The sequence below is a fragment of the Danio aesculapii genome, chromosome 9 (assembly GCF_903798145.1).
Source record: "Danio aesculapii chromosome 9, fDanAes4.1, whole genome shotgun sequence".
In the NCBI taxonomy this organism is placed as follows: Eukaryota; Metazoa; Chordata; class Actinopteri; order Cypriniformes; family Danionidae; genus Danio; species Danio aesculapii.
In genome coordinates this window covers 55,184,633-55,211,891 of record NC_079443.1, presented here as the reverse complement: position 1 = coordinate 55,211,891, position 27,259 = coordinate 55,184,633, and the positions used below count along the sequence as shown (strand labels likewise).

The following is a 27,259-nucleotide window of genomic DNA, read 5'->3' as shown; positions in this document are numbered from 1 at the left end:
ACAGTCAGAAGTTCGGTACAGTCTGAGATTCGGTACAGTCAGAGATTAAGTACAGTCAGAGATTAAGTACAGTCGGAGATTCAGTACAGTCGGAGATTCAGTACAGTCGGAGATTCAGTACAGTCGGACATTCAGTACAGTTAGAGGTTTAGTATCGGTTTGCTCTTACCTTTCTCAGGCTGAGGGAATATAGTGGTGCTGCTGGAGGAAACACTGGGAGCTCGACCTGAGGCTGGCGGTGTGGACCTCATGCCTGTAAATAACATGGATCTGATGATGATGATGATGATGAAATCACATTCAGATGAGGAAGAGTCAGTTAGAGCTTCATGATACTCACTGCTGCTTTACACGTTTCACAGCAATAACACCATATAATAATGAGGTGAACTAACTTTAATGGCTTTTCAAATCTTGTTCATCTCTACATGTACTGAAGCATCTGTAGATTCAAGTTTTATCTGTTAGCTTTAATGAAAAGAGTTGTTAAAAGCCTCAATAACCACTGAAAGACGTGCATTTCCCTCTGCTGCTCATCATGAGTGAATGTGTTCCCTGAGGACGGGACTTTATTGTGCGGTGTTTAAGCTGAATGTGAAGGGTCTTTGTGTTCAGAAACACGTCTGCACCAGTCCTGCTCTTTTCAGTGCCTCTTTAATTGTTTTCTATTGTGCGGTGACAGAAATTAAGTAGGTGGGAATGATATTTAATTAAAAACGGTAACAAACAGGCGCTTTAAAGCTGTAGATGTGAAAGTATGCAGCGGGTGAAGACATGCTCGCACTCGCCAGGTAATCTGCAAATTATGCTGCCCGCAGCGCACACTGCCTGAGTCTAATAATTAAGAGTTTTGAGGGAATAAAAAGATTATTAACTTGCTGCTGCTTGCACTTCACACACAGGAAAAGCCTGCGTCCGTCCAGAAGACCTCACACAGGAGAATTAGCGCTCCATAAAAAATTAACATTATGATATTTTATCTTCCTGCAATCCATAATGCCAGTATATTTTCACTAGATTAAAACTGATTAGCTCTATTAGGAAAGAATTCATCAATATAAATGATTTGGCATGATTTTGTAGAGCAGTGCATCTGCATAAAATATAATAAACCAATCACAAGCACTGATAAATACAGTAGAGCAAAGATACCAATGGTTTTCTGGACGTCTGTTAGTATTCAGGCACAAACTGAGAAATCAAATATAAAATAACTGTGTATAGTACAGGTGTCAAACTCAGATCCTGGAGGGCCGCAGCTCTGCACAGTTTAGATCCAACCCTAATTAAACACGCCTGATTAAATTAATAATTTAATTTGATTAAATTTAATTTAAACTGATTAAGTCCTTCAGGCTTGTTTGAGACCTACAGGTAAGTGTGTTGGAGTTGGGTTGGAAATAAACTGTGCAGAGCTGCGGCCCTCCAGGTTTGACACCCCTGCTGTATAAAGTATCTTCATCATATATGCACATACATACAATTCATCTTTCTTATACTTCAATACATCATTTTTGTTGTGCCTAAATTCTTTAAAGTGGCTTGAAATACACAGTCACAAGGCCGTTAAAGACATGCAGTGATAAACTAAAGGGTAAATTTATGCGTACAATTTTCCGATATTTTATTGTTCTGCAATATTGAGCATACTTAGACTAAATGAAACACAGGGCTCTATTTAGAATTAGTTTCTAATTTTAGATGAATGACTGATTTTGTAGAGTAGTGCATTTGTCTAAAATATGAAAAACCAATCACAAGCATTGACTAATACAACAGAGCAAAGATGCTCACACAGTCACACAAGCCTTAAAAACTCATTCAACTAATTATAAACTAATAATAAAATAAACTAATTGGGCAGTTTATGGTTAAATTAAGCAACGACTCTTATGAATGTTTTCAACTGTGTTTTCTGGTCAAATGTAATCCTGATTACCCACTGCAGACCCTGATGTGACTATATTGCAGATACACATCAGTGCTGAAATGATTTACGCTGCGTTCCATTTGGAAAAGCTCATCCCTATACCCTAATCCCTTCAAAGGGTTTGCCCTCCATAGTGACAGCTTTGAATGGATGAGGGATGTAGGGATCAAACATTTTTTTTAAATAATGAGACGATCAAGCAGGTTAGGTTTTCCGGAGGGGGAGGATTGACAATCCAAACCACTCCATTGACTTTGTATTGCGGGAGGGTGCCAAAAATCTTGTTCATTTAGACATGAGATCACTTCACTTATTAGTAAGTAAAACTCACTCAATTTTGACACGATATGTTGTGCTTGTCTAGAAAATGATTCTTGATTTTAGAATTTTCAGATTTTTGGACTAGAAACAAGACTAAAACTCTGAGTAATCAACACATTTTTGCAATCCTTAACTCCAAAGGGCCCTTAAAAGTGGCCAGTTTTGAGCGATGCTCTAATATGGCAGTCATGTTTGTTTTCCCTCTGAAGAGGGCGATATGTCCCGTTTGGAACGCAGCGATATTGAGAATGTTCCCCGATGATGTTTTCCTGAAATCAGGCTCCGCTTTCTGCCAGATGAGGCTTCAGGTTTCCTCAAACACTCCTCCAGGCATTTATTTCACTTACGCTGTGTTTGACACTCGCAATGAGAAAGAAATAAGCAAAGACGTCAAACATATGAGAGCTCTGACAAACTGTTCCTGTTCACATCCGTAATCAATCAAACCAATACTGGAGCTCCAAACCAAAGTCCGTCTGTCCTGCTAGAGCCTCGGATTTAATATTTACAGTCCAATCAAACCACACTCCATCACACCACACGATCACTCCAAACCAAGACAATTCAGAGGCTCAATCTGGAGGACACGTTCAATTGGTCTATGATAATGTTTGATCGTCAGCTAACTCCTTATAAGCTCACACATTAGTTAGCGGAGTTAAAATGAGCAACATATTACTATACTGAAGGGTGGTATGGTGGCTCAGTGGTTAGCACTGTGGCCTCACAGCACGAAGGTCTCTGGTTCGAGCCTCGGCTGGGTCAGTTGGTGTTTCTGTGTGGAGTTTGCATGTTCTCCCCGTGTTGGCGTGGGTTTCCTCCGGGTGCTCCGGTTTCCCCCACAGTCCAAACACATGCGCTATAGGGGAATTGACTAACTAAATTGGCCGTAGTGTGTGAGTGTGTGTATGAGTGTGTATGGGTGTTTTCCAGTACTGGGTTGCATCTGGAAGGGCATCTGCTGCATAAAACATGCTGTAATAGTTGGTGGTTCATTCCGCTGTGGCGACCCCTATTAAATGAGGAACTAAGCCGAAGCTGAGTGAATGAATATTTCTATACTCTTCACTCTTCGTGTTAGTTTATAAATTACATTATGAATTAGATTAATAGATCCTTCTGAAGAGTTTTAACGTCAAATAATGGATCATGTGCATCAAGCCTGTGGGAATAAAGCACTGACAGGTTTATCAGCAGCTGTTGTATAATATTTTTAGCGTTTACACTGTGCAAAGAAGCAGCTGGATGTACATTATGATGATTATTGCATGCCTACTGGCCACAATGCTAAACTATTAGACACAAGAACACTGATCTGAGTTGTACTAATTTACTAGCTCTTTAAATAAACAAGTATAAGTATTGGTCAAGATCTGTGTTATTAGCTTTTTATTATTAGTTTATTACTCATTTTATTGGTGTTATTGGTTTAATGGAATGTCATGATTGACCAATCAGAATCAAGTATTTCTGAGAGCTGTGTAATAATGCATGTCAACACATGAAAACACACTGCTATAATGTGGAGGTTTATTAGAAATATGCCAAATGGTTTGCCTGTGATCTGAACAAAACATTTAGTCACATTTCTAATAAAAACACATTGAAATAGTGCATCAAGCAGTTTGATGTTTTTAGTGTTTTTGCTAAAGATTCACAGTAAATGTGGAAGAAGACAAAGTGGGTTAAAAAATAGAGAGAAATCAATTAAACAAAGCAATACTCTTATTCTCTCTCTCTCTCTCTCTCTCCAATGAAGTATAGAGCTAATAAATGATTACAACTCAGATCTATGTTTTGTGTCTAATAGTTTAGCATTGTGATGACCAGTAAAAATAGTAGGTGTGTAATAATCATTATAATGCACACCCAGCTGGTTCTTATCACAGAATAATCCCTTAAAATACTATACAATAAACCCCTCAGCTCTCTCTCTCTCTCTCTCTCTCTCTCTGAAGTGTATTTGCATCTCTCTTGTCCATAAATGACAACATTATAGCCCAAATGCAATCTGAGCCCAAAGACTGAATATAGATGCTTGTTCAGCATTGAGAAATGAAGTATCGTCTCTCTACACTCAGCTCACTTTACAGCCCACACAGACATCTGATACGTAATATATGCAACATATGTTCCAAAATATTGTCTGCTTTCATCTATTCAGAATTTATATATCCATTGGAATTACAAATATGTACATATATAATAAACATATATCAGCTATCATTTTATATACAAATACACACATATATATATATATATATATATATATATATATATATATATATATATATATATATATATATATATATATATATATATATATATATATATATATATGTGTGTGTACATATGTATATATATGTATGTGTATATATATATGTATGTGTGTGTGTGTGTATATTTATATATATTTATATGTGTATATATATATATATGTATATGTTTTCTAAATTATAATTTAGGACAACTTAAAAGATTTTCATCCACTTCATATGTTGAATACTATATATACACTGAATGGCCACTTCATTAGGTACACCTGTACAACTGCTCGTTTACACAAATTTCTAATCAGCCAATCACATGGCAGCAGCTCACTGCATTTAGGCATGTAGACATGGTCAAGACAATCTGCTGCAGGTCAAAGTGAGCATCAGAATGGGGAAGAAAGGGGATTTAAGTGACGCTGAACGTGGCATGGCTGTTGGTGCCAGACGGGCTGCTCTGAGTATTTCAGAAACTGCTGATCTACTGGGATTTTCACGCACAACCATCTCTAGGGTTTACAGAGAATGGTCCGACAAAGAGGAAATATCCAGTGAGCGGCAGTTCTGTGGGGGCAAATGCCTTGTTGATGCCAGAGGTCAGAGGAGAATGGCCAGACTGGTTCCAGCTGATAGAAAGGCAACAGTAACTCAAATAAGCACTCGTTACAACCGAGGTCTGCAGAAGAGCATCTCTGAACACACAACACGTCCAACCTTGAGGCGGATGGGCTACAGCAGCAGAAGACCACACCGGGTGCCGCTCCTGTCAGCTAAGAACAGGAAACTGAGGCTACAATTCACACAGGCTCACCAAAACTGGACAATAGAAGATTGGAGAAACGTTGCCTGGTCTGATGAGTCTCCATTTCTGCTGACACATTCGGATGCTCGGCTCACAATTTGGCCTCAACAACATGAAAGCATGGATCCATCCTGCCTTGTATCAGTGGTTCAGGCTGATGGTGGTGGTGTAGTGGTGTGGGGGAGATTTTCTTGGCACACTTTGGGTCCATTAGTAGCAATTGAGCATGGTGTCAAGCCACAGTCTACCTGAGTATTGTTGCTGACCATGTCCATCCCTTTATGAGCACAGTGTCTCCATCTTCTGATGGCTACTTCCAGCAGGATAACGCTCCATGTCATAAAGCGCCAATCATCTCAGACTGGTTTCTTGAACATGATAATGAGTTCACTGTACTCAAATGGCCTCCACAGTCACCAGAGCTCAATCCAATAGAGCACCTTTGGGATGTGGTGGAACGGGAGATTGGCATCATGGATGTGCAGCCGACAAATCTGCAGCAACTGTGTGATGCTATCATGTCAATATGGAGCAAAATCTCTGAGGAATATTTCCAGTAGCTTGTTGAATCTCTGACACGGAGGATTAAAGCAGTTCTGAAGGCAAAAGGGTGCTAGTAAGGTGTACCTAATAAAGTGGCCGATGAGTGTATATGTAGTGCTCTAACAGTGACTAATCTACTGTATCTGCACAGATATATTCCTGTAAAGCATCCTGTAGTGAATATTACTGTAATAGAGAGATCTGTGAGAGTCTTTTATGCTGAGCACTATATATATTGCACTGTATATTTTGCAATATTTCAAATAAGTTGCATATATGACATATTTTATACATGTGACATCCAAATATGAACTTGTATGGCATGTATGTAATTTGGAGCTTTGTGTGTGTGTGTGTGTGTGTGTGTGTGTGTGTGTGTGCGTGCGTGCGCCTGCGGTCTGTTCCACACACTCACTGCTTCAGGTATGTGCTGGTAATCAGTGAGTCAAGCGTGTTATGAACGATCTGCCAAACACTAAACTCAGGCCAAGAGAAGGAAAATAAATGTGAAAAACATGGCGGCACCGCAGGCTGATGGAGTCCAGGCTTCATTCGTCAGCTCACTGTCTGCGCAACTGTGTGTGTGTGTGTGTGTGTGTGTGTGGGCCACAACTCACTTTCACTACAGGAATGGAAGAGTTTAGCGTAATTGTGTGTTTATGCAGCGTTAGATTAAGCTGAGCACAGAGACGGACAGGAGACTCAGGCCATGGCCACACTAATAGGTTTTAGTTTAAAAACACACATCTTTCTCTCCGCTTCAGCCTTCAGTCCACACTGAGATGGGGATTTTAGGAAGCGTATCCTTGTGAACGCGCTGTCTACAGTGGATAAATGTGGACCAGTGTTTGGTGCTGCTGTGTGGACGTATGTAATATCCCACATATCTTCTGTTGCTGTGTGTCGCTGAATGCATGCACGTGAATAAATGAAGTAGATGATGATGACTTTCTTACACTCTTTGATGTTTCGAGGAGCGTTTTGGCACGAATGACACACCATACCGTAGATGTTCTGCGGCCTGTTCTCCTGGATGTAGTACCTGCATCACAAAACATATATCCACATGAGCAGATGGATGAGTGTACAATATTATACGAATATTTCTGAACTCAATATGTTTTAAAAATGATGCACTAATCAAATTAGAAAAAGCACAATAATGACTGCATTATTTAGTTTTGAGCACATTAAGAATCAATTTACAGTAAGAGTTTAGTTTAAACACCAATTATCACTACATGTGGGTTATTATCTGCCTGATATTAATATAATAACTGTTTATTAGTACTTATGAAGCACATATTCTGCATTCTGCTAGCTTAATAACCTATAATTAATCAGCAAATTAGGAGTTTAATTAATTTCAGAGTTAATTGTACCTTAAAATTAAGTAAGATTATGGCTTAAAATGAAAACGGCTCAGTGAAGGTCATTTTGGGACAAATCATCCATGATTCTGTCATATTTTACTCCAGGACAGATGTTCTTAAGTGGAAGATAACAGGGTTACATTGACTTTAATTATATGTACAGAAATTAAAGTAGAGGTCAGTGGAAATGAAGCTGTTTAATAACCAGCATTCATAAAAACAACACTAGCTTATTATATAAGTAACCCAACCATAAAAGTGGTTTAGAAAAGCAGGGATTAAAGTCAAAAACTTGACTTCAATGAGTCGAACTAAACGTCCACGCTTAAATTGGTTCCATAACAGCAAGATGAGGATCATTTGATCTGACTAATCTGAGTTCAGCTGAAATAATCTAGATTATTAATCTAGAAATAAACTGCTTGTGCACGTTACTGTCGTCAAACCCTGAAGTTCGATCATAGATGCATTGATTATGTTGTGTGCTAGCATGGCGACTACGAGAACTGAAAGAGCTCTGAAATGAGATGCAGCTATGTTCACAGGGAGCGAGTTCATAATTTAAATATAATAATCAAACACTACAGTACAGCTTGCAACAAACCAAGAGAGAAGGCTGAAAGGATTTAGCAGACTTTAAAATATAGGCCATTATTTAGGCCTATTAATGTTAAATTAAATATTTGTTATTAAAATTTGTGCTAGCGCGTGCAGGAGAGAGGGAGAATACACGCTTACTGACAATTGTTGCTTGAAAGAAAAAGTTAATGCATTGCAGACTCCCTGTAAGATTCAAACTGTGCTGAACGTCAGCATATTACGTTTAAAATAATAGCTACAAAGAGCCGTGCACGCACAAGTGGTGGGATTTTTAATTTGCTCCTGAAACTGCTGCAAATTTCTGCTCTCCCTTTGACACTTGTGTTTCCCATGGCCCGTGAGAAAATATCAGTGAGGCTACTGCTCGACCCGGATTTATCTCCTGATTATTCCACTCAGGGTTTACAGCTTTAACGTTGTTATTCTTTAATAAATGTAGCCTGCCTCTTTATATCAGTCAGTGATTTCTAAATATTATTTTCTTTGTTAATTTTTGTCATTCATAGCCAAGTACAGCCATCACTGATCTCTCTTTTAAATTAACATTTTCTACAGGACGCTTTACAATAATATCTTTGTGCATATACATCAGATTATTCAGTACTAAAGCAACATTTGGAACTAATCTAACTAAAAATAAACTGAAGATCACAGTCCAGAAATTAGTGCACCCAAATTAATATGTTGAGGGAAAATATTAAATAAAAAAATCAACAGAAACGTAAATATATATATAAAAATATAGTTGAAATGTTGTAGTTTGTATTTGTTTCGTTTGGAATAACTTACTTGGATTTAAATGTGTTCTCGTTCTATTCTTAAAGATGTTTGGTGTGTGTATATATATATATATATATATATATATATATATATATATATATATATATATATATATATTTACTATTTAGTTACTATAAAGTTTTAATCATTATTAAGAGGTTAGGTGAATTAAAATGGCATCAAAGTACGGCAGGTCAATGTTAATATGGACTCTTTTCCCTAGACTCGTTTAACTGTCATCATAATCCTAAATCCTTGAAAGTTTTAAATATTTAGATTTTTTTCGTAAGCGTATGAACATTTATATGCATTTATGTGTGTATTATATCATCTTTGCGTCAAATTACAAAAATCACTGACCGCTCATGTGAGGTGTTTCTAATGCAGAGTCTATGGGGCTGAGAGTAATGTTAATGTTATTCTCTGTCTCACACTATTGTCTTCTTTTTCTGAAGGTCTTGATAACTCCATCATGGAGATTTTCTTTTATTATTTCAGCAAATAGAACTGTAAAACAATATTTGTTGTACTCTCCCCTTGACTGTGCTTTAAGTTCACCCAATGATGCCTTCTGCTGCTGAGAAACCCGGAAATATGAAAAGGGTCTATTACTTTGATTAAGCTTGAACTTAAGACTTAACCGAGATAACTGAGAGTTCACCTGCCGCGGAGCAGGCGAGTTTCACAGCATAAGTTGCCAGGGTAACTGAGTTTGAACTATCGTAAATTTGATTTATGAAACGTAATCCGCCATTAATAAACCTGACTTACCATAATAAGCCTGACTTTTTCTGTAAGCTTGGTTTACGGAACAGACCCCTGGACTTGAATATGAACAATTAAAATAACTCAGACTTAAAAAACCTCTAACTTAATCATATAAACGTATAAAAATGTAATTATTTAGACTTAAAAAGAACTAACTTATTAAAAATAAAACACATGAAATACAATAAGTATACTTGTCATATATATGCTGCCATATTCTGAGGATTTAGGACAACGGTCTCAAACTCAACTCCTGGAGGGCCGCAGCTCTGCACAGTTAACTCACACCTGCTTCATAGTCTCTAGTAGTCTTGAACACCTGGATTAGTGGATCAGCTGTGTTTGATCAGAGCTGGAGCAAAACTGAGCAGAGCTGCGGCCCTCCAGGAGTTGAGTTAGAGACCCATGATTTAACATGAATATTTGAAATCACTTTAGATAAAAGCATCTGCTAAATGACTAAATAAATGTAAATGCAGAAGAAAATAGGGCATAAAATGACCCTTTCAGGTTCTCGTTGACTTCATTAGATGAGCAGAAACTAAACTAGAGGTCAGAGGGAAATGAAGCTGTTTAATACATAACCTGGACTAAAGAATAATGACCTTATATTACAAATAATGCATCAAATCAATTAATCCCTCATGTCCTGCTGTAAACTGAGGATCTGAAGTCATGGTATGAATAACAGCATCTGCTTGATGAATAAATGAAAGGGGTCATCAGGACGGGTCAGAACCACATGAAGATTAATAATCATCATAATAAGATGACAGACGGCTGAGAATAAACAAGAGCGACCAGCATCATGCTTTAATAATGTGTGTATTCTGGGAAGAATCAAACGATAACTGTGGGATGAGTGTGTTGTCTGATATGAGTGTGTGTGAGAAGTGTGTGTGTGTGTGAAAGCTTCAGTGTGCAGGAAAACATCAGCGACAGATTCTGCTTGTCCTCCGGCAGTGTGTTAAACACTTCATAATGTGCTCTTAAAAACGCCACTGTGTGTGTGTGTGTGTGTGTGTGTGTGTGTGTTTACATTTAGCACAATCAAATCCAGACCTTCTGCTGTTAAAGGCTGCAGCAGTGCTTCTCAGTGTGTGTGTGTGTGTGTTTAAGTTTGTGTACACGTGTGTTTTGAGAATGGGTGTCTGTGTGCGCCATTGAAAGAGTGAGAGTGTGTTTGAGAGAATGTGTATGCCAGTGTGTGTGTCTTTCTGTGAGTGTGTGTTTGTGTGAGTGTGTGTCTCAGCGTGAATGTGTGTGTGTGTGAATGAGCAAATTTGTGTATATGTGTGTGTTTTTTTGTGTGTGTGTTTGTGTATGATAGTATGTGTACGCATGTGTGTTTTGAGAGTGTGTCTGTGTGTGCGTTTGAGAGAGTGAGAGAATGTGTAAGTGTGTGTAATTCTGTGAGTCCTGTGTGTGAAAGTGTGTCTGAGTGTGTGTATGTGTGTGAGTGTGTGTGTCTCAGCGTGTGTGTTTATGTATGATAGTATGTGTAAGCGTGTGTGTGTGTGTACATGTGTGTGTGCGTTTGAGAGAGAGAGTGTGTGTGTGTGTGTGTGTGTGTGTGTGTTTTGTCCCTCTGTGGCTTCACAAAAATAACTTCAATAACTATAAAAGTGGATTATTGTGAGCAGCCCCGCTGACACACACACACACACACACACACACACACACACACACACACACACACAGACTCTGCTGTTCTTGTTTTAAGCAAAACCTCTCTGTCTTCTGAGAAATTTTATTTTTCTAAGATTGTTTTAAGAGATATGACCGTTTAAAATAATATCAGCTGTGTGTGTGTGTGTGTGTGTGTGTGTGTGTGGCAGCTTTAAATACTTCTATAAGGTCTATGACGTGTTATTAGTAAAGTGGTAAAACCTAAAACCTTACATTCATTCATTCATTCATTTCCCTTCAGCTTAGTCCCTTTATTAATCAGGGGTCGCCACAGAGGAATGAACCACCAACTTATCCAGCATATGTTTTACACAGCGGATGCCCTTCCAGCTGCAACCAAGTACTGGGAAACATTCATTCACACACACACTCACACACACACACACACACTCATACACTACGGCCAGTTTAGTTCATCAATTCCCCTATAGCGCATGTGTTTGGACTGTGGGGGAAACCGGAGCACCCGGAGGAAACCCACACCAACACAGGGAGAACATGCAAACTCCACACAGAAACAATAACTGACCCAGCCGGGACTCGAACCAGGGACCTTCATGCTGTGAGGCCACAGTGCTAACCACTGTGCCACCGTGACGCCCCTAAAACCTTACATATGCATTATATATTTGTCCTTTTGCTCATAGGTCATACACTGAGCTTTGCTGATTTATGTTCATATTTCCACCTGTAAACAAAGCTTTGAGCACTCATAACCTTTAACTGTTAAAGACAGAGCAGTTGTGAACACAGCATGTTAATTAATGTTTTTTTAATCTTCATAATGTATGCGGAGGGGCGGCACGGTGGCTCAGTGGTCAGCACTGTGTTCTCACAGCTAGAAGGTCACTGGTTTGTAGAATATTGGCACAATCAACAATTGTAAATGAGCATGAGCATATTTGACTGTTTTTAATTCACTTGATTTTTGTTTCTCCCGTTGACTACATTGACTGATAGTATCTCAGCAGGTAATCCTCTATATTCATTTATAAACGCATTTCAAGATGAACTGTTTTCAGTCTGATGGATTATATATGCTTTACAGGGACTCTACACTGTAAAAAAAAAAGTTTTATGATCCATGTTATTATTATTTATTGTTTTAAGCCCTTTTATTTCTGCTTTTGAATCGCATTATGGGATCTTGATCTTTCCGCCGACATCTTTTAACCTTGAAAAGAACATCTGGACTTCACTATAATTTTCTATGTGAAGCTGCTTTGACACAATCTACATTGTAAAAGTGGCAGAGAAATAAACATGAATTGAATTGAATAATAGTTTGCAGTAGTGATGGGAAGTTCGGATCATTTTACTGACTCGGACCTTTGAGTCTAGTGAGATGAACGAATCTTTTTTCGAGTCATTTCGTTCATTTTGTTTAATTTGTTAAAATATTATTCAAATGATACGAGTTGCTTTTAAACTTATCTCCAACTATCCCAGACATTGATCACACTACAAACAAGTCAGAACTACAATGTTATAAGAGAGAGAAAATCCTCATTTATTGTTTGCCTGCTCTTTTGTCTGTGATTATCAGCTCGCCTCTTCTGACAGGTCTTCAAATTTGAGTGGTTCGTTCACGTTGCACTGACACTCCCATATAAGCGTAATCAATGCACACAGTCTGAGCCCAAAAAAGCCATGATTAGTTCACCTTTTGAGTCTTCTGGTTTTTGAGTCGTTCGAACGAGGACTTGGAAAAAGGAACTAATCTACTCCAACCTGCACAAATGTGTGCGTGCGCTAAATGACCGAATCACTCCCTGAGAGGACTCATCGTTCGAGAGTCATGCGAAAGATTTGTTCAAAATGAACGAATCATTGAAGAATGACCCATCACTAGTGTGCAGTGCTATATTGTCTGGGTTGCTGTTGTACATTACGCTACAGAAACCCTGTAATAAACAGCTGTTATTTTACAGACTTATTCCTTTACATATTATCTCTTATATTAGTCAAACCACTAAAATGTCAGTAAAAGTCACTTTGTTAAACTGCAGAGCTGAATTTTCAACATCAGAAGTGGACAGAGCAGAGATCAACATCCCATAATGCAGTTCACCACCACTAATAAACACAGAACAGTAGTTTTCACAGTGCAGGAATCACGTGTGTTTTCAACTGTTGCTCCTGCTCATATATAATCCCGACTCAGCATTGCAGATCCTGCGATATGACTATTGCGCACACACACACACACACATTGTGATATCCATGCTGAAACCATATACTGTGCAGCCCTAATGTAAAGTGTAATGCATTCAAAACCTGCCGGAACTACTTTATCTGTGCATTTATCTGACAATAATAACAACAAACACCTCAGAATTGCTCATCAGCCAATCAGAATCAAGCATTCATTAGACCTGTAGTGTAAAAGGCATGAGTCTTACCCTGGTAAACAGGGTCCGCACTCGGCGTCGCTGTCGGAGGTGCCGGGCGTCAGGACGGTGGCTCGGTAAAGAGCATCGCAGTCTTTGTGTCGACGGCAGATCTCGTACTTTCCTTTGGAGAATTTACCAGCCGGACAGGAAATGCAGGAGTAATCATCATCTTTAGTGCCGTAACCACAGTTCTGCAAAACACACACACACACACACACACACACACAAACGTCACTTCATCAGCACAATACATTCACTGAGGCAAGGCCCGGTTATTTCTACAGCACGATTCATCATACACCACACTAATCTAAAGTGCTTTACATGCTGTTATGTAATGTATAGAACACACATATATTTGATGGTGTTTTTATCATTATTTTGTGTTTATTGAGCTCATACCTGTACAACACTGAATATGCTGGTGTTCCTACAGATCTGAACTGAATCAATGTTCTGAATAATCTGGTATCTGATGAAGTCTGCATGCTTGACTCTGTTATTATTTGGTTGATGAGTCTGAATCTCACCGCTACACACTTGACTTGAAATAACTTAAATCAACATGGTACTGAACTGAATTGAATCATTTTAATTTGAACTACTGAATCAACAATAAATATAATTTACTCAGTGATGAATGAACACTGGACTGGACTGAATCAACACTGAATCAAATCTTCAATGAATCTAACTAATCATATAAACATTGAACTTCATTAAGCTAAACTGAATCAACCCTAAATTAAATAGCGAACACAGATCTGAACTGAATCAATGTTCTGAATAATGATGAGAAAAATCTGAATAATCTGATAATTCTGAATTCATTAATTTGATAAAAATTTAGCTAAACTGAATGAACATTAAATTAAATCATCATTGAACTATACTTCAAAAATATAAGTGACTGAGTAATGAATGAACACTGAATCACCACTGAATCAAATCTTCATTGAACTGAAATGAACTAATCATATGAACATTGGACTGAGCTAAACTGAATGAGCACTGAATCAAATCACCACTGAACTAGACTAAATCAACAGTGAATATAATTGACTCATTGATGAATGAACACTGAATTAAATCTTCATTTAACTGAACTGAACTAATCATATCAACATTAAATTTAATATGATAAAGATTAAGCTAAACTGATTCATCAATGAATCAATTCTTCATTGAATTGAACTGAAAATATCAACATTGAACTTAATTAATCTAAACTGAATCAACATCGAACTCAATCAAATCAACCATGAATTAAATAGCGAACACAGATCACAACTTAATCAACAACGATCTGGATAGCGATCTGAAAAATGTGTTTTTAACTGCAGAATCGGAATAATCTCATATCTGATGAAGCCTGAATACAATAACTTTTTAAATTTTATAAAAACAGCTAAACTGAACGAACGCTGAATCAAATCATCATCGAACTAGACTGAATCAACAATAAATATAAGTGACTCAGTGATGAATGAACACTGAATCAACACTGGATTAAATCTTCATTCGACTGAACTGAACTAATCATTTTAACATGGAACTTTAATATAATAAAAATTGAGCTAAACTGAATCAATGCTGAATCAAAACAAAATCGAACTAGACTGAAACCACAATGAATATAATTGACTCAGTGATGAATGGACACTAAATTAACACTGTATTAAACTGAATATACACGGAATCAAATCTTCATTGAACTGAACTAATCATGTAAACATTGAACTTAATTGATCTAAACTGAAACAACATTGATATTAACAGAGTTAAACTGAATATTGAACCAATAATTAAACTGAACTGAATCAACTCAGTTAAATATCGAACACAGATGTGAATGAATCAACAACGATCAGGATAATGATCAGAAAAAAATGTGTTTTTAAGAGCAGAATCTCTATAATCTCGTACTTCATAAAGTCTGAATTCAAAACAATTTCAATATGATAAAAATTCATCTAAACTGAACGAACACTGAATCAAATCACTATTGAACTACAGTAAATCAACAGTGAATATAATTGACTCAGTGATGTATGAACACTGAATCAACACTGAACTGAATCAAATCTTCATTGACCTGACCTGAACTAATCATTTAATCATTGAACTTAATTTGATAAACATAGCACTAAACTGAATAACCACTGAATCAAATCATCATCAAACTAGCCTGAATCAACAATGAATATAATTGACTCAGTGATGAATGAACACTGAATCAACACTGAATTGAACTGAATAAACTGAACTAAATCTTCATTGAACTGAACTAAACTAATCATTTAAATATTCATCTAAATGGATTTAAACTGAATCAACACTAAACTGAACTGAATCAACTTTGAGTTAAATAGTGAACACAGATCTGAACTGAATCAACAATGAACAGAATAATGATCTGAAAATGTGTTTTAACTGCAGAATCTGAGTAATTTTGTATCTGATGAAGTCTTAATTCAAGACTGAACTGAATCCACACTGAATCAAATCCTAATCATATCAGCACTGAACTTAATTGAGCTAAACTGAATCAACATTGAACTTACCAGGTTCAACTGAATCAATATTGAACTGAATCGAATCGACTCTAAATGAAATATCAATGACAGATCTGAACATGATCAGCAATGTTCAGAATGATGATCAGGACAGTGTGTTTTTAGGAGCAGAATCTGAATGATCTGGTATCTGATGACGTCTGCCTCTGCTTTGAATCAGTCTGTGTCGAGCAGAGAAATAAAGCTGGATCTGTGATGCTTTAACTGATGTGACCTTCAGAAAACAATCACAGCGATCGCAGTTGGTTTTAATCCGCCAATAATAAGCATCTTCAGCCTGGTTCTGGTTCAGTGCAGTATGAGTTCACCGCTAAACACTGGACCTGCCAAACACATCGCCGTAATCAAAAGCATGTGCATCGACCCACCGCGAGTCTCCGCTCCACATCTACAGCTCACCATCGTCTCCATATTTATTCTGAATAATAATAATAATAATAAAGCAGCGGCGATGGAAACTCTGAACTCATGAGGACGCGGCGGCCAAAACATTTCCTGTAATATCTGCTTGAACTCGCATTGATTTGTGATGAAAGAAGCCGTCACTGCGTCTCCTCGGGCCCTTAGCATTATCTTCTTGTCATTTGTGAATGCTCTCGTCAGCGCTGAGCTCTTAATTAGGGTCTTAATGATGCGTCTTTGGTGGGCAGAGGTGAAGCTCTTTGATCTTCTGGCCTCCAGGATGGTTTTGAAGAGTAAAGAGGAGATAAAAGAGACGGAGATGCTGCTGCTGCTGTACATCTGCTCTGCTTTAGAGCTTACTGAAGACTGATTCTGACACTCGCTGAAAACACACACACACACACACACACACACTGATGTTTACAGACACTGTACAGGAACAGAGACACGCACACTCATGCACATATACATTCACTGGCCTCTTTATTAGGTACACTTCACTAGTACCAGGTTTGACTAGCTTTTGCCTTCAGAACCGCCTTAATCCTTCATGTCAGAGATTCAACAAGCTACTGGAAATATTCCTCTGAGGTTTTGCTCCATATTGACATGATAGCATCACACAGTTGCTGCAGATTTGTCGGCTGCACATCCATGATGCCAATCTCCCGTTCCACCACATCCCAAAGGTGCTCTATTGGATTGAGCTCTGGTGACTGTGGAGGCCATTTGAGTACAGTGAACTCATTGTCATGTTCAAGAAACCAGTCTGAGATGATTGGTGCTTTATGACATGGTGCGTTATCCTGCTGGAAGTAGCCATCAGAAGATGGAGACACTGTGCTCATAAAGGGATGGACATGGTCAGAACAATACTCAGGTAGGCTGTGGTGTTGACACCATGCTCAATTGGTACTAATGGACCCAAAGAAAATCTCCCCCACACCATTACACCACCACCAGCAGCCTGAACCGCTGATACAAGGCAGGATGGATCCATGCTTTCATGTTGTTGAGGCCAAATTGTGAGCCGAGCATCCGAATGTGGCAGCAGAAATGGAGACTCATCAGACCAGGCAACGTTTCTCCAATCTTCTATTGTCCAGTTTTGGTGAGCCTGTGTGAATTGTAGCCTCAGTTTCCTGTTCTTAGCTGACAGGAGCGGCACCCGGTGTGGTCTTCTGCTGCTGTAGCCCATCCGCCTCAAGGTTGGACGTGTTGTGTGTTCAGAGATGCTCTTCTGCAGACCTCGGTTGTAACGAGTGCTTATTTGAGTTACTGTTGCCTTTCTATCAGCTGGAACCAGTCTGGCCATTCTCTTCTGACCTCTGGCATCAACAAGGCATTTGCGCCCACAGAACTGCCGCTCACTGGATATTTCCTCTTTGTCGGACCATTCTCTGTAAACCCTAGAGAGGGTTGTGCGTGAAAATCCCAGTAGATCAGCAGTTTCTGAAATACTCAGAGCAGCCCGTCTGGCAGCAACAACCATGCCACGTTCAAAGTCACTTAAATCCCCTTTCTTCCCCATTCTGATGCTCGCTTTGACCTGCAGCAGATCGTCTTGACCATGTCTACATGCCTAAATGCAGTGAGCTGCTGCCATGTGATTGGCTGATTAGAAATTTGCATTAATGAGCAGTTGGACAGGTGTACCTAATAAAGTGGCCAGTCAGTGTATACTCATGCACACACTCACTTATGCACACACACATACTCATGCACATGCACTCACTCATACATACAGTAGGTGAGAGTTCAAAGTGGCTATTACCGCCGTGGCTTATACCGCCGCCGTTTGAAATAAATGCTGCTCTGTTTTTAGTGTAAGACCGCAGTTTGTGAAAAAGCCGCCAGGGGGCGCAAAGGGACGGGATGCGAACGGAAAGAAATAGCCTTTACAGCAGCTCTCTCTCTCTCTCTCTCTCTCTCTCTCTCTCTCTCTCTCTCTCTCTCTCTCTCTCTTTCTCTCTCTCTCTCTCTCTCTCTCTCTCTCTCTATATATATATATATATATATATATATATATATATATATATATATATATATATATATATATATATAATTATGTATTTATTTAATTATATATAATTATAAATATATTCTTAATAAACTTCCCAGCCACAAATATTAAAAAAACACAACTTGTATTAAAACTGGGCGAGGATTAGAAAGAACACAATGCTTGTTATATAATTTAAAATGTTATTCCTCTTGTCCAATTTCTTTATGCACATTTTTTCACTCGCTACTCTGCCAGGAACTTCGCCGCTAGAGAGCACCTTCAAAAATCTCAATCTCATGGCTCATTCTTCACGAATATAGAATTAAAATAATGCCGCGTTTGGTTCATTGTGCATCCCGCGGGTGCAACCAACAAGAATTGTGCATTTTAGTTTAACTTTTTGAGCGTTAAAAGCAGTTCGGTGTTAGTTTTTATTTAAATATATCAAGCCGAAACTAAACAGCGCATTCTCTCCGCCTCCTCGTTCATAACCAGCGGGACCGGGACAACTGCTGAAGCAGGCAATAGAGAAACTCCGTCATTCATCATAATCTTTCTTAGCTGATGTTTCGGAGTCGAAAGAATATATTAAAGAAAAATGTTCTTTTAACAGTCCCTATATATTTTATCTTTTTCTTTCTTTTTTTTCCTGTCATTTCTCTTCAGCAAATTATATTTTTTAAAGCTGCTTGATTCTTTTAAAACCGAAAGCAGAGCCCGTCAATTGGTGTTTTTCCATAAGATACGTTTATCCTACGATAATTTATCCTCTGATCCTTTTGCATAAAGGTTTTAATAAAAAAAAAAACAGGTCACTTAATTACTTTCGATGTGCTAAAATATTTGTTAAACGAATGTTATTTAAAAAAAAGCATATGCACATATTACAATTGTAAAATAGTCTAAAATGCATGGTCTAATCAGAAATAAAGGAAATTAGTTATATTTAATGCATAAAATAGGCTAGCCTTTTTATAAATTGAGTTTAATTGATTTGAAACTTTTAATTGCATTTTAACGTCCTGTATAAATAATAAAAATTGCATCAGATTGACGAAAAAACGAATATTAATACCTGCAAACAGGGCCACGGTTACTTTTTTTTCACTGACTGGCATGACTGGCAAACGCGTCAGAAAAAAAACTGCTGAATCTCTGCGAATATTTGGTTAACTTATAAAACAAATGTCTGGTTTAGTGATGTTAGTAATGCATAGAAAAATGCAAAGCAGAATTCTCCTGAGCTCATTAAACCACTGATGACAGCGACGGAATCACTGGCCCACCACGTTCTTACGAACATATTTTATTTATTAAAGGTATTATTTCATTGACCTGAACATAACCAGTTATAATATAATTACTAACCCATCCTCTAAAGCAGGCAACACTCTATTCAGCTATGTTTTGTGTTTTTACTTAGAAATATTTTCTTTTTGGCGAATGCTTGGAGCGTAATATAGATATTTTAAATAACAGGTAGTAGGGGTGGGCGGTACACCGGTGTCATAGTCATCACCGGTGTGACATTGCGCCACGACATGGATTTTCTAATACCGTCAGTACCGTAATAAATCAATTATGCGCCTTGAACGGCTGCATTTACATCAATAATAGCTAATTCTAAATAATAAGGCATTCAATTTTCTTCAAAGGTTCAGTTGTGGTCTGAATACATGTCCTTATACTACAGGGCTCGAAATTGCAACCATTTTGGTCGCATGAGCGCCCGAAATGTAATCTATGCGCCCTCATAATATATTTGGGAGCATTTGTGTGTCTGAATATAATGAACAGGGAGCTTTTGTTACTGCAGGAAATACAAACGGCTGAAGAGTGAAAAGTGCACAGGTTTGCAAACCTCCCCTAAAGTTATAATAATAATAATGGCGCAGATGACAGCGATCATAACATGAGGTAAATGTTGATCCACCAGCTGAGATCAATCGAGTGTTTTCGGAGAAGGTGCCCGAATCTTGATGCGTTGCATTCACCGCGTGTTCAGCGAAAATGTCCGCTAAATATAAAATCTAACACTGTAGACATCATCGCCAAAGAAACTCACCTTTACTAAGTTTACACTGAAACTACGGCTCATAACAAAGAGCGGAATTGCGCCGGTGGTCATCATGAGAATCCTGCTCTGTCTGCTCATAAATTGGTGCGGCTGACTCGCCTGCTTTATTCCACCAACACAGAGAAATGAAGATCAGTTCATAACGAGACTGAGCATTTACAATGAACCAAACCAAAACTTTTAAAGAGTGATAGAAGTGAGACTTTCTTTTGTCCGTTCTTCCTTGAGATGTTTTTATTTTGCTATTGAAAGTAATTCCATGACATTATGCCGTCACCGTTCAAAAGATAGAAACATTCATTTTCATAAGGCCCCATATTTAATGCGGTTTCGTTTTTAAACGCATAGGTTTTGTTACGCCATCCGTCCTATAGGAGTTTTGGATTTTGTGTATTCATGTTTGTGAAAAACACTTAATAGTGGAGACCCCTTCCCCCTTCTCATAACCAAAAGCTTGTCTGTCAGGAGTTAATGGGCATCAGTGAGGCCGAAATCATGTCTATTTAAGTGTCTTTAATATGGTGTATAGATTATTATGCGTTATTGAAACATCAAGGGGGACGCAGCAAAGTCACTTATAAATTAAAATTGTATTATTTTAAGCAATTTTATTATTTTTTGCAACAGCCTTACATTTAAAATGGAAACTTAACGGCGATTATAATCAAAAAGAACTCAGCCTATAAGGCTAGATGTTTTCTTTCCCTTATTTATTAATTTATTTGTTCATGTGTTTGGCGCATGTAACTCGTGTGCCATCGGAAAACTAGTGTAATGACGGCAAGCCATCTTTCCCAGACTCGGGGCAAAGTCCTGCCTCTCCTTTCACGCCGTCCCGAAGCCCCAGCTGGCCCTCCTGGCATCCTCTGCGTAAAACATATGCTGGATAAGTTGACGGTTCATTCCGCTGTGGCAATTACAGACTAATAAAGGGACTAAGCCAAAAAGAAAATGAATGACGAATGAATGAATGAATAAATAAATAATAATAATAAAATAAAAATAAGGTAATAATCTTTACACACAGATGCCGCGTAAGTGGCCTTTTTTAATTTAGAGATGGTACATTTGAATTGCCTCTGCCATTTCTTCCCCCACCTCAAACCTGAAAGTTAAAGAGAGAACTATATTCTTTGAATAAAACTATTGAGCTATAAAGGGAAAAAACGCAGAAGAAATTTGCCATTATATTAATTTTAGCACAGCTGCCAGTCATTTTCACATTCGTTTTTCAGTTAGGGATTAATATTAAAGTAGCCTAGTAAAAATGTCTATACTATAATATTATAATTTGTTATATCCATTATTATTATTATTATTATTATTAAAGCTATACAATTGACAAAACGCAGAGCCCTTAAAAAATTTGCTTTCATTTTGACATAGCTAAAGCACACGTTTAAAGTTATGTAAAAAAACATCCCATTCTACAGCAGCAGTCAAGTTAGGACACTTAAAAATGCCTTTTGCGTTTGCAGATGATCGACCTGCGAAGTTATGTTTACAGTGTTATAAAAGAAAAAGGTAGGCTATTTAGTGCGTGTGGATTTACCGTAGACAGGCTTTCTGTTTGGCTAATGCCTAAAAATGTAAGTAAGTAACACATTAATTTTAGCAACTATTTTTAAATGGCATTTAAATTTTAAATTCATTTTTTTTATTTAATTTAACATTTAAATATAATTTAATTTAAAACATTTATTTTTTCCTCGCTGATTTTGGTTGGGTAATAAAGCATGATGACTCAGATATGATCTAGTTTAGCTTGCATGTGTGGGCATATTTTGACGTCTTTACCTAAAACTTTAAACATTTATAATATTTAAAATAAAACGGAAAGAAATAAGGAGACTAACATAATTTAAAACACTTATTTGGTGCTTAAACCACCTTCAGAAAGTTTTGCCAGCTGTGGTAGAGCGCAACTGAGGCTCCACTGGAATGTAGCAGATGTGTTAAAACTTGGTATTATTTATTAATATGTTATTAATGTGTTTTTGTGTTCCTCGTCTTGTACGTCGCCGTGTTATTGTGCGTCAACGTCACGTTTATCTGTCCTTAAGCGCGCATATAGTCAAACATTTCTGCTCGACATCGGTAGAAACAAACTTCACAAGTTAAACTCCGCGGACACTGATGAGCTGCAAGATTTCGGCTTGCTCCGGATGCGTACCCATCCTCCGACCCCCACCTCACCACCTCGCCCACAATGGAGGCGCTTCAAGCGGCTCGAGAGGAAGCAGAAGAGGGGTAAGCGCGGGGGTATCCGAACAAGGCTAGCGGCTAACCCCCACAAACCCGCAATCCCCTCCATCATTCTAGCGAATGTACGCTCGCTAGACAACAAACTGGACTACATCCGTCTACTTCGTTCATCACATAGGATTGTAAAGGACTGTTGTGCTTTTGTGTTTACGGAAACTGCACATTAGTGAGCAGCAGACAGCCCACCCCGATGCTTTTCTCATCCTGGCAGGGGACTTTAACCATGCAGACCTAAAGAGTGTGTTTCCAAAAATACAACAACACATAGACTTTCCAACACGGGGCAATAACACAATGGACTTTGTTTATACCACACAGAGAGGAGCTTACAAAGCCTTCCCCCTCCCCCACCTTGGTGGACCACTTAACTGTCATGCTAATGCCTGCTTACAGACCGATAGTTAAAGTCACCAAACCGGTTTGCAAGGAGATACAAGTGTGGCCAGAAGGTTCTTCAGAGGCTTTACAAGACTGCTTCAATACCACAGACTGGGATATGTTCAAACAGGCTGCCACTCAAAAGAGCAAGAGCACCAGCCCCAATCATGTACACCTTCTACAGAGGCACTATTGAGAGCATCCTGACCAGCTGCATCACTGTGTGGTATGGAACCTTGGATTTTCTGCAGGAAAACACTTCAATGCATAGTGAGAACAGCTGAGAAGATCGTTGGTGTCTCTCTCCCCTCCCTTCAGGACATTTACAGCACACGTACACATAACAGCAGATGCCACCCACCCAATGCACAACTTCTTCAGTCTGCTGCAATCACACACACACACACACACACACACACACACACACACACACACACACACACACACACACACACACACACACATATTAATTTATATATATATATTTGGTTGACAATAAATAAATAAAAGAAAGAATTAATGAATGAATTCTACAGTCTGCTTGTGCCTTTATGTTTATAGAGTTACTGGAGACATCCAGTAAGACACAGTCAAATATTCAGTCCAAATGCACTGGAGAGACCTGAAACATGTTAATTTTTCCTTATTGGCTATATGACATTTAGATGTTGCATATTATTCTGTGGTCTTAAGAAAAGTGTTAAGTATTTCAGCACATAAGAGCAAATATAGCTTATAGCCCATTTCGTTGCGCTCGGCAGCGTTTCACTAATAAAGCTCTTCATGTAAATTTCATTTTTCAATTTTAGCACGTCATATAAAAATATCGCCCTTGCGCCCTCATTTATGATATCCTGCCGCCGGGCCTGCTATAGCGAAACTTTATTGTTTGAGAAGAAACAAAAACGGAAACTGTGCATGAAAACCTGGCTGGGAAGACGGCGATAACATGAATTTTCTGTTCTTCAACGAGAAAAAAAAATCGCAGACACGACACAATGACGGCGTTAATTATACAACGCAGTGTTTACGATCATATTAACAACTAACATTAATATCAATAACTCCTCTGGCTTTAGACTTTACCTTTTAGAGCTTGTTCTTGTCGGCGCAATATAAGTTTATTGCATGTATAGCTACGAATCAGATTATGAAGAATGATTAAGAGCATGCTTTTCCTTTATTTCATCCTTTCCGTAAGGTGTTTTATTTATTTATTTATTTATTTATAATTTTTTTAAATAATGATGACAATATTCACTGTCTAAGCATTCCTCGGTATACTACCAACAAATTACGCCCCTGTACCCAAGTAGCCTACCTAAGTTAATTTACATTTCATGTAAAAAATAAGAAATCAAAAAAGACCAAAGTATTATGCTAAATATCCGTACAAACGAACATGTTTGTTGTTTAACTTTCGTTGATAAAACAACACAATACAGCCTATAATAATGAAGGCTAGTTAAATAGAAATAACTTTAACTGTTTGAAACAGTAAACGTTACATTTTAGAAACTTCACAAATACTAATCAATAATAATATAAATAGTAACGAAGAACAAAAATATTAGCCTAGGCTTGTAACAACATAAGTCAGATGTTGAAAAACCTGGCTGGGAAGACGGCGATAACATGAATTTTCTGTTCTTCAACGAGAAAATAAAATCGCAGACACGGCACAATGACGGCGTTAATTATACAACGCAGTGTTTACGATCATATTAACAACTAACATTAATATCAATAACTCCTCTGGCTTTAGACTTTACCTTTTAGAGCTTGTTCTTGTCGGCGCAATATAAGTTTATTGCATCTATAGCTACGAATCAGATTATGAAGAATGATTAAGAGCATGCTTTTCCTTTATTTCATCCTTTCCGTAAGGTTTATTTATTTATTTATTTATTTATTTATTTATTTATTTATTTATAATTTTTTAAATAATGATGACAATATTCACTGTCTAAGCATTCCTCGGTATACTACCAACAAATTACGCCCCTGTACCCAAGTAGCCTACCTAAGTTAATTTACATTTCATGTAAAAATTAAGAAATCAAAAAAGACAAAAGTATTATGCTAAATATCCGTACAAACGAACATGTTTGTTGTTTAACTTTCGTTGATAAAACAACACAATACAGCCTATAATAATGAAGGCTAGTTAAATAGAAATAACTTTAACTGCTTGAAACAGTAAACGTTACATTTTAGAAACTTCACAAATACTAATCAATAATAATATAAATAGTAACGAAGAACAAAAATATTAGCCTAGGCTTGTAACAACATAAGTCAGATGTTGAAAAAAAAAACTGCGTCTCTCCGCCTTTTGTTTTCTATTCATATTTTAAATTCTTTGCCAGAAAAACTAACATGTTGACTTTGTTCGGTTTAAGCGGAGACTTATTTGAGATTACAATGTTTCCAGCAGCACTGAGACGTGTGCCTGTAGCGCATGCACATACTGTGGCAAAGAGGGTATCTTGCTCCGCCGCCTGCATTTCTCGGAAACCAGCTCTACATCGCGGAGCGGCGCGTTCTCAACTACCAAATATGCTGCTCCATTTCTCATCAACGTCTACTATTTATCAGTTTCTCTTTTGTATTTGGCCATTTTTGAAAAGGCCTCTCTGCCATACCTGGCTGGACTAGCTGGGCATTTGCGTTCAGTAGATGACACCGGAGCTGGCTCCGCATTCCATGGGCTGGGTGACATGACCGCAGCTCTGGAGGTTCGACGTGTTTGTCCATTTAACACTTATTTTTATAAACAAGCCCAACAAATAGCTTCATCCTAATTATTGATTCGCCTTTCTCGTTCGCCACGAATCCAAAATGTTTCCAGATCGGCGCTGAGCGAGCATAAGCAGAGCGTAAAACACTGGCTGCAGTCAGTAAACAATTTAACAGATGCCCCGTCTGCAGCCAAACTTCAAAAATGTATAAAGCATATTTTAATCGTTTAACTGATACCATTCATCGGTTACAAACGTGCCCTTTCGGTTATTGCTTAATCGGTTATTTTGAGCATCCCCAACTAAACCGCATGTGAAAGCTCTATTTTTTTTCTCTCACGGCCGCACGCCGGAGATCCGGCATGGTGCCGGAATACTTTAAGCCCTGGTAAGATCATGTTTATTACTAAGAAAACTAAATCAAAATTATATTTTAATTGAACACATCTGATCACATAAGGTACGCACAGAAAAGTCTGTTTAGTGTTGTGGAAAGGCAAAGCTGAATATCTGTGGTTAAACTGCCACCCAGCGGTCAAAAGCTGCTGGCGCACCAAGTACCGCTGTCGCCGCGGTATGAATGGCGCCATAAGGAACACATTGAAGTAGTAACATCTGTACACACACACACACAAACACATACATGCGTGCGCACATATTTGTACCAGATTTTGCCAGCTCACATTGTTTTTCTTCAGTTGAATAATTCATCTGTACATGTTAATCCACTGAAAAAATACATGGCTTTGGTTATCGTCAATATAAGTTTAACCATTTGCTTCTGCTTATGTAGTGGCAGTTCTTCTGTTGACGTCAACCTGAAGGTTTCTGTAGCAGCTACATATTTATACTCTCTGTTAAATATGATATTGAATTAATCTAGTCTCTCTCTGACGACTCTTCACTCTTCTGAATCTATTACTTGTTCTCAGGTAAAGTGTTTTAGCTGAGTGCAAAGATAAGTTAAGTGCTAAGATAAGATAAGTTCTGCACATCTGACTGATTACTTTACCTTTATTTCCTATATTGTATAAACTTATACGGTACACTTTTATAATGGGCATTATTGATTATTAAAACTGATATTCAGCAAAACAGAGGGTGTGCTTCATATTTTTCACTGAAAATGAAAGGAGGCAGTGATGTTATAGGCCATTTTGAGGGATGTAAACAATAACAATGATCCTGGCTTATTTCCTGTTTTACATTTTAAATTTCCATAACTTATGTGAGTCCAAAAAGTTCCACATATTGATAAATAATGTTATGATAGCTGTTATAACATCAAATTATGATTTTATGGTTTTATTATAAATATGCACACAGTGAAGATGACGCTCATATAA

At 37.9% G+C, this 27,259-nt stretch overlaps 1 protein-coding gene across 1 annotated transcript in view; it reads right to left on the bottom strand.

The window, feature by feature from the left end:
• The window catches only part of edar (ectodysplasin A receptor), a 100,499-nt gene that overhangs the window by 16,903 nt on the left and 56,337 nt on the right, over positions 1-27,259 (bottom strand). Inside the window, exons 4-6 of the mRNA XM_056466015.1 lie at positions 13,479-13,660; positions 6,823-6,908; positions 170-253 (exon numbers count right to left, since the gene is read on the bottom strand). Of these exons, the coding sequence (XP_056321990.1) occupies positions 170-253; positions 6,823-6,908; positions 13,479-13,660 (352 nt within the window). The remainder of the gene's footprint in view (positions 1-169; positions 254-6,822; positions 6,909-13,478; positions 13,661-27,259) is intronic.